The sequence below is a fragment of the Puntigrus tetrazona genome, unplaced genomic scaffold, assembly GCF_018831695.1.
Source record: "Puntigrus tetrazona isolate hp1 unplaced genomic scaffold, ASM1883169v1 S000000151, whole genome shotgun sequence".
In the NCBI taxonomy this organism is placed as follows: Eukaryota; Metazoa; Chordata; class Actinopteri; order Cypriniformes; family Cyprinidae; genus Puntigrus; species Puntigrus tetrazona.
Window position 1 is genome coordinate 145,001 of NW_025047827.1, and position 10,000 is coordinate 155,000.

The 10,000-nt window shown below is 40.6% G+C and overlaps 1 protein-coding gene across 1 annotated transcript in view; it reads right to left on the reverse strand.

Annotated features, from left to right (window-relative positions):
• The window catches only part of zgc:153039 (uncharacterized protein LOC767698 homolog), a 44,387-nt gene that overhangs the window by 5,938 nt on the left and 28,449 nt on the right, over positions 1–10,000 (reverse strand). The window contains 1 exon segment of the mRNA XM_043230461.1: positions 8,903–9,027. Coding sequence (XP_043086396.1) covers positions 8,903–9,027 — 125 coding nt within the window.

Genomic DNA, 10,000 nt, shown 5'->3' on the forward strand with positions numbered 1-10,000 from the left:
CTCAACCAACAGCACTACAAATGCTGACAGGCCACAGCATGTCAGGTAAATGCTATGCAAGGCTGTACCCTTCCCAACACCCCCGAGCAAATTCGCTGACCTTGGTTCCCACAGGGACCAACGGTGAGTACATTGCTCAAAACACTGAAAGAAACTGGCTCAATGTGAAGCTTGTAATACCGCGCAAAGGTATTTGGTGTCACCCAGCCCGCAGCTTTGCAAATGTCTGTCAGAGAGGCGCCGTGCTCCAACGCATGGGACAAAGCCACACTGCGAGTGGAGTGGGCCCTCACACCCAGGGGGCACGGCTCGCCTTGGGAATGGTACGCTCAGGCGATTGCATCCACTATCCATTGGGCCAATATCTGCTTGGATACAGCTTTCCTTTCTGCTACCACCGTAAACAGACAAAGAGCTGCTCAGAACTCCTTAAGCTCTGGGTGGGGTCCACGTATATGCGCAAGGCCCTTATAGGGTACAGCAACGTCAAGGCTGGGTCTGCCTCCTCCAGGGGCAGTGCTTGCTGGTTCACCACTTCATCGCGGAAAGGTGTGGTGGGAACCTTCGTCACGTATCCAGGCCGGGGTCTCAAGACGATGTGAGAGTAGGCCAGCCTAGGCACTCTTCGCTTACCAAAAACGCCTGGAGGTCCCAGACCCTCTTAATGGAAGTGAGTGCTGTCAGGAGCACTGCCAGACAGGAACTTAAGCTCAATTGACTCAAGTGGCTCAATGGGATTCCCATGAAGACCAGCCAGGACAACAGAGCCCCTAGTGCCAGGAGGGCACTAGTGGCGACCTAGAAGGATTTCAGGAACCTTACGATGAGATTGTGCTTTCCCAAAGGCCTGCATTCTGATGTGCTGTGATAGCAACCACATATACTTTGAGAATGGAGGGTGACAGCTTTACTGCAGTCGAGCATCTTTGGAGGTTCCACAGGTCAGGACGTGGGTGCCTTACCCCTGAGAGAGGAGGTCCTTCCTCAGATATATTCACCAGGGGAGGGCTGTCACGAGGAGCGTGAGTTTCGAAAACCAGGTCCGGGTGGGCTAGTATGGAGCAACCAGCAGGACCTGTTTCTCGTCCTCCCTGACCTTGCAGAGTGCCTGCAGGAGAAGGCTCACTGGGGGAAGGCATATTTGTGTCAGTGCATCCGAGCTGAGGGGCTCCTCAGTCAGGGAATACAACGGCTGGTAGTGGGAGGACAAGAAACAAGCGAACAGGTCTACCTGGGCTTCCCTGAATTGACTCCAAATCAGCTGATCCATCTGGTGACGGGGTCTCAGCAAGAGGCGGAGCTCATGTCATGCCACAGAGGGCACCCTCGGTGATGGGCAGGCTGAGGTGGGGCCCACGGTGGAGCGGTGGCAGCTGAAGAGACGTGCAAGATGTGCCGTTGTACTGCAGATAACTGTGCAAACTGTGCAGTGTCGCCAAATGGCCCAGCCTGAGAGATTGGGGCGTCAAGAAAGTGGACCTTCTTGAAGTCCTTCATTTCTGGCAGGTTGAGCCATAGGTGGCACTCCTGGGAAACTAAAGTGGACATCCTGAGGCTCCATGCCGTGACCTTTGTTGCCCGGAGGGCAAAGCCGGTTGCTATGCACAGTTCCTGCATCAACCACGGGGCACACTCACCCTCGTGCAGCTTTTTCAGTGACTTGGCTTGGTGGGCCTGCAGGATAGCCATAGCATGCAAGGCAGAGGCAGCCTGACCAAGCCTTAGCAGCGAGAGCTGCCGTTGTCCTACAGGGCCAGGAAGGGAGATGCGGATGATTGCACCAGGTTGCAGCATTTTGCCCCGCTGTCGAGGGTGATGAGGCCAGAGGACGATCCACGAAAGGGGCCATCCACGACTTTGTCAGCTCCTCATGCACCTCTGGGAAGAAAGGAACTGGGGCAGAGCTATGAGCCACAATCTGCACCCATCATCTAGCTGCGAACGCTCAGGTCTAGGAGGTTTGCAAACCTCCAGACCGATGCTTGCGGGAGCCTGGGAAAGTATGGCCATCAGCTCTGGATCCGAATGAACAATCTTCTTCCTCGGCTGATTAAAGCCCATCCCTGTGATCGACATCTGATCTTGACGTGGCACCCCGAATGAAACACAGAAACCACGGTGAGGTGGCTCAGACAAATCACCAGGGAGCCGCACGGGGCAGGCACTGAATGAGAAGCTCTCACGGTTACCCTCAGATCACCCAAAGTGCCTGCCAGTGGTTCTCAGCCTGAGACAGAGAAACCAGGATGGGTGGCAGCCGAAGGCCTGTCTAAACAACCCCGAAGGATAGAAAGGTGCGATCGCAGGACTGATAGAGGCATGGACTCGCAATGAGCACATAACCCCTCCCCGAATGCGTCCTCAGCGTGCTGGACTCCCAGACACTGCAGACAATGCTCATGGAAGACAGGTAACGACCACACCCAAGAGGACACAGCCAAAACGGCATCTTTAAAAAGACGCGAGTAGACCGTGTTCAGAAACTGCTCTCTTGTGAAACACCCAGGGGAATTGCAGTTCCTTTTCCAGCTTTCTCTGCTAGCGAAAATGCTAGTACAGCAACCATGCAGCAATGGGCTCCGAAGCAAAACCTGACAAGTGGTTACACCTGTTGCCTATTTATACCTGTGTGACGGGGAGCGGCTCAGGGTTAGCTAACAACTTGCCAAATTTCATTCAGGTTTTCTCTTGATCAGAGCTAATAAGGGCTCCAAGCAAGACCCCAGTCTGACATCACGACATAACTCGTAGTGACTGACAGACAGGGAACACAACATTTTCTCCCAAGTCATTGTTTACTTACAGTAGTAAAGAGCAGCTGCTAGTACTTAGAACACATACACAAACATCTCAAAATGTAAATTTGTGTGTGTGTGTTTGATGTGTAATTACATCAGCGTCAAACACACACAAACGGCAGCAACTCTAAAAGCTTCTCCTGTCTCTTTCTTTCAGGTTTGAGCTTCATTAGCAGCTTGAGTCATTTAGAGAAGTCGCTCGAGGAGCAAACAGGTCACAGTTTGTCTCTCTGTGTGTGTGTGTGTGTGTGTGTGTGTGTGTAAATAACAATGAGTGTGTTTGTGAGAGAGTCATTACAACGGCAATTAGGAGCTTGTCTTTAATGGATTTCTCTCTTCTGGAGGTCAGTGTGTATGTGTTTAATAGCTCTTATGGAGGTCAGCGTGTATGTGTGTGTGTGTGTGTGTGTGTGTATGTCAGTGAGTGTGTAATGGCTCTTACGGAGGTCAGCGCTAAATGAAGCTGGGCATCCAAACAACAGTGTACAGTCGAGAGACTGTTCACGCTTCATCTTAAAACCTCAAGAAATCAATAACCATACGCATGAAGTGAGGACTATATAACCATATTCCTACATTTAGTTACCAATTGAAATATTTTCGTGACAATTAAATACACTTTTCTCTCAAATTCTCATTACTTTAATGTACATGGATGTACATTATGTGACTAATTAGCATACGAGACCACGATCTGCATAATACATTTTTTAATTAACGTCAAATAATGTCAAAATTGTCTACATTTTTCGATAGCCCCACCCCAAATGCACACCATTGGTTAAACTGCTGTCACTGGATCAGGAATCAACCAATGAAGGGCTTACTTAACGTTGGATAAAAAAAAAAAATGCAATGGGACAGGAGAAAGCATTTAACAAGGAAAAACACAACTAATCTTAAGTACATTAAGTATTAATATTAAGTGCTAAAATAAAATTTTGAAATCAATAACTAAGTAAAAGCTTTCACCTAATTGTAAACATTAAATGGCTGAATTAAGTGTTCAAATAATTACTTAAGTGTTAAAATATACAAATATTAATTTTAAAAAATCTAATTTAATTTTTGCATACTAAGTATTAAAATTAAGTCCTAAAGTTTAATTTTAAAATCAATACTTAAGTATTAAGCACATATTTTAATACTATACTAAAGTATTTATTACAACTTTTAATTTTTACATTAACTACATTAAGGACTAAAACCGAGTTCAAATGAAATCACACTTCAATCATTAAATTTTACCACTTAATGTTTTAGATTTAAGCTTATTAAGTAATACTTTAATACATAAGTGTTAAATATTCATATCAATTTTAACATTTGAAGTAGATTAAGTATTAAACTGAATGTTAAAATGAATACTTAAGTATATTAAGAGGCAAAATCAATGCTTACGTGTAAAAATGTAGTGTAAAAATAGTATTTACTTTACAGTATTCATTTTCATATGCATTTTAAATAAATACTTTACAGTTTGAATTTAATTCATTATTTTTCAATTTTTTACAGCAATGAGAATTTGCAGAGAATGGGATTAATTGTCCTGAAAATAATGTCATGATACATAAATACTTAATGGCTTTAAATGCCTTATTTTTCCTCATGCAAAAATGTAATTTCTTACTCTTTTCTTTTGAATCTGACCTGAAAAATGACCTGGATGCTTTCTTGATAGATTTCACCCAATTTACCTAGAAACACACACACACACACACACACACACACACACACACACACTCACACACACACACACACACACACACACACACACACACACACACACACACACACACACACACACTCACACACTCACACACACACTCAGACACACAGACACACAGACACACAGACACACAGACACACAGACACACAGACACACACACACATTTACTGACACATGCACACTTTACTGCACATACACACTCAGACAGACACTCTGTCTCTCTCTCCCTCTCATGCACACACACTGTTTCTCACACACAGTCACTCATACACACACATGCTCACTCACTAACACACAGAGACAAACACACTCACTGGCTGCCTCACTCTCTCATCTCACACACACAAACACCTACACATAGGCACACACACACACAGTCACTCATACACACACACGCTCACTGACTAACACGCACTTACACACAGAGACAAACACACTCACTGACTGCCTCACTCTCTCTCTCACACACACTCTCTCTCTCTCTCTCTCACACATTACTACACACAGACGTACACACTCTCTTTCTCTCTCATACACACTCTCTCACTCACACATTACTACACAGAAGCGCACACACACACACACACTCTCTCTCTCACTCACACATTACTACACACAGACGCACACACTCTCTTTTTCTCTCATACACACACACACACACACACACACACACACTCACTCACTCACTAACACGCACTTACACACAGAGGCAGACAAACACTCACTCACTGTCTCATCCACTCATCTCACACACACACACTCGATCAATCACTAACACCTCACACACACAAACAGAAAGACAAACACACTCACAGTCTCGCTTACTCAACTTACACGCTCTCTCACACACACACACGCACACACTCTCTCTCTCTCTCTCATAAACACACACACACACTCGCTAACTCTCTCCCTCTCCCTCACATATGCACTCACACACACACACGCCCTCTTTCTCTCTAACACACGCTGAAACAGACAGACACACATTCCCACACACACACACACAGGTCTGTTTTCCACATTTAGAATCTCATTCCAGTTTTCCCCCTCAGTCTCTTTCACACTCCCCCTTTCATTTCCTCTTTTCTTTTCATTTATCTGCCGTTTCACTGCCGTCTGTTCCAGGCTGTTGGTGTCTTTCTTCTCTTCCTCCTCCTCCTCCTCCTCCTCCTCCTCCTCCTCGTCTCCTTCAGCACCGCTCCGAGCAGCAGCAGCAATTATGTTAAAAGCCAGCAGATCTGCTCTCATCCAAGTGATGTCACCCTGCTCATGTCAGCAAAAAGCAAACTTCCCGCTGCCAAAATGACCGTGCGACACACACTCACACACACACACACACACACACACACACACACACACACACACACACACACACAGGGAGGTGTAGAAACTCTGGCGTTTCAATCAGCATCTGATTAGAGGACAGTAGAATCAGTTGAAGGGGCCATTAATCAGTTTAATTGCTTTCCTTATTTCAATCAACCAATTAACAGCGTGACGAGCAGCTCGTTTTCTGACATGAAGCTATAATATAACAGACCGTCAGCGTCACTCCAGAAACTCATCAAATCATCCGTCAGGCTGCGGGAAAGACGAAAAACACAAAGCTGCACGAATCTGCTCACTCTCAGTTCACCTGAGAACAAGAGCAGTGCGTCTCTGCGTCAGTGACTCTGTAATGGAAGTGAATGGGTGCCGTCGGAATGAGAGCCTGATAAAAACATCAGAGCACTCCGGTCCATCAGCTAACATCCGGAGAAGACGAAAGATCAAACTAATCCAGCGTGACCCATAATAACTTCTCATTTTTATGAAATGATATTGATTCTGAAAGCCTCATTCGTGAAAATCTTTCATTAAAAAGTGTCAAACAGCCCTATTTTTAAGTTACATCAACCTCTTTTATTTTAGTCTAAAAACAAAAAAATTTAATCCGAAATATTCTCTGTAATAAACAACATGGCTGAATTCAAAAACATCAAATTAAACATCATTTCTTATAGGTTAATCCTATTCAAGAAATAAATAAATAAAAATAAAATAAAAAATAAACTGAGTTTAGCATTTATTCTCCGATCGAGCCCGAGGTAAATCATGTTAGAACTTGTTCAGTTTGAGTTTCTATTAAATGCAACGAACTTTCAGTCATTTGAGTGAATTTAATGACCTTATAATTTATTTTTGCATTTTAATCCTGCACAAAAACACGTTCAAAACTTTTCATCGCTAATATTTCTGCAAATCTATTAAAAAAAATATTTCTCAAATGATTTAAAGCGAACATTTCGCCCAATTAATTTAAATATAAAAACAAAACAATATTTATGCGTTAATGTGGTAGTTTTATATAATTTCTAAAAATTTTAATTACACTCAAAACCCTGCTCAAATCGTGTTGCTTGAATTGAATAATTCATTAAAAATCGAATTAATGCATATTAATTTTGAGCTAAAATACATTAAAAAAACATTTAAAAATCACATAATTTTCTATTAAGTGCAATAAACTTTCAGTAATATTTGAGTGAAATTAATTGACTGGATTTAATAAATTTAAAAAGTTTTGTGCAAGATTTTCTCCAAAAAAGTGTATTATTTATTTTATGTGTAATGTGGACCAGACTTTATGCTGACTGTCAGATAACTAAAAACAGCACAAGTCTTTCTCCTCGTATCCCTCTCTCTTAATTTTGATTGATGAGCATCTGTCAGTGTGTTTTCGTTGGTTCGCTCTCATTTTTTCTCCGAAGTTTCATCTCATTAATTCCGGACACACGAGTCTCTTGGACCGAAATGCTCTGCGTCTGCTTGAACAGGAACACGGCCAGAACTCAAGCACATCGTCTGAAAGCCAAACCGCTGGAGACGAAGATCAGCCTTCATCCTCCGACAAACAATCGCCGCGTCTTTGTGTTAAACATGGACCCTGAACACATCGGGATCATTTCATCATCAGATCACTGGGAGTCGGAGTCAAACTGAGCAAAAGCAGATGTGCAGCGCCTTCACTTTCTCACAGATTAATATATTCCTGCCTGTATTCACGTGACATCCTACACAGAGATGCTTTATATGAGAAATAATAGCCATTTTCTTACTTATGAAGCGCTATGATTTCCACACAAAAAAAAAACAATAATAAAAAAAAAAAATAAATAAATAAATAAATAAATAAATAAATATATATATATATATATATATATATATATATATATATATATATATATATATATATATATATATATATATATTTTTTTTTTTTTTTTTATTATTATTTTATTTTAATTATTATTTTTAGTTAAGATTTGTATTAATGCACAAATAATTAAAATAGAATTTGGGATTTTTATATAGTTAAAAATATTTTTGCTATTTGAAAATCTCAACAAATCAAGAACCAATGCTTTATATAGCATAAATATATAGCTATTTATAGCATAAAAAAGTCAATTAAAAATCTGTTGTTCTTTCAATATATTGTCTAATTAATTGAAATTACTGAAACCTACGCTATTTAAAAATATTATTTTTGGATTATTACAACTTAATTTAACTACTAAAAGAGAACTCTAAAAATATATATAATAAATAAAAACAGAAGATTTTATAGGGCCCTAAAAGTAATATGTTAATCTTTTAACGTATTTCCATGGTATCAATTAATTAGACATGTTTTCAATTACTACAATTTAATCTAACCATGAAAACAAGAAAAAAATGAATTTGATTTATAAAAATAAAATATAAAATAAAATGATTTTCATGTGGGCCTATACTTATAAAAAGCTCTATCCCCTTAAAAGACACCTTTAAAAAACTATTTACTTTATTTCTGAAATATTTTTACCTTCCAAGACGTCAACAAAGGAAAGTTTAATCAGATTTTGGGAACCTATGAGGACAATTTTACACACAAAGACGAGTGAAGTAAACACACACACACACACACACACACACACACACACACACACACTCTAAATCAAACTGAAGTCACAAGAGGAAAACACAAAAGAAAACACACACAGCTCTCTCTTGCCTGATTTTCCTGTGACTGGAGGCAGCACAATTGACTTCTTCTGAACCACACACACACACACACACACACACACACACACACACACACACACACACACAGCGCTCTCCCATGGAAACTCCAGAGTGGTTCAGCTAAATTAACTATGCTAATCACGGCGTGTCTCTGGGGATGTGAACACTAAATGGCTTTTAATCTAACGCGCCTCTGCAGACACAACAAACAAACTGACACAAGCCCCGCCCCCCGGCCCGCTCTCAGCCAATCAGCTGGAGCGCCCGACCTTGTCCTCTGACCTTCAGCACAGAGAGACTGAGGAACCTGAGAGAGGAGCGTCACCTGAAGTTGGGAGCGGAGGCCCACTCCAGAGCCAGACAGGCCAGATCCACAGCGGCGTACACCAGCAGGAAGAAGATGGTGACGATACTGGCGATTGTGTTCAGCTTCCCGGAGAACAACACCAGCTGACGAGAAGAAGAAACAGAGTCACCTCGACTTCATAAAATAAAATAAAATAAAATAAAATAAAATAAAATAAAATAAAATAAAATAAAATAAAGGGAAGAAAGTTAATGTTTTTTTATGATAGTTTTGTTGAAATAAACATAATAATTTTTTAGATACAAGTAATATATATTAAAAATATATACATTTTTAAACGCATATGAAATATACAAAATTAATAAAACTAATATTACTAAGGAAACTGCAATTATTAAAATATACAATATTATATATATATATATATATATATATATATATATATATATATATATATTATATATATTTTTAATATATGAAATAAAAGCAAAGAGCAAATTAAAATTCTAAAGAAATATATTAGAAATTCAAATAAATAAACATACTAATTAGTGAAATATATTAAAAGATGATAATGTAATGTAATGATAAGATGCTCTAACAACCATCAAAATACAGTGCATTATTGATTAATTTTCACATATCTGCCTCAAAACTGTTCAGTACTTATTAAATGCTGAAGTGCATTGTGGGATATGTGGGATATTTTGAGGGTTTAGGGTTTGAAACAGAGCCTTTGTTTCACCTGATTTTATTGTGTCATTAAAACACACGCAGTGTCTAATGAGCGCTGTGTGTGTGTGTGTGTGTGTGTGTGTGTGTGTGTGTGTGTGTGTGTGTGTGGCTGTTATTTAAAATGAGGGTTATTAAGATATTGGCTGAGCATTATGCCTCATATTAAGTGCTCTTCTCTGAAGGCGCTCATATATAACACACTGTGAGTGTTGAGGATAAATTGTGTGCTTATGAGGCGTCCGAACTCTGGGTCAGACGCAGCACATGCACTACACACACACACACACACACACACACACACACACACACACACACACACACATACACACACACACACACACACACACACCTCTCAGAAAAGGGCGTGTTTCTGGACGTCAG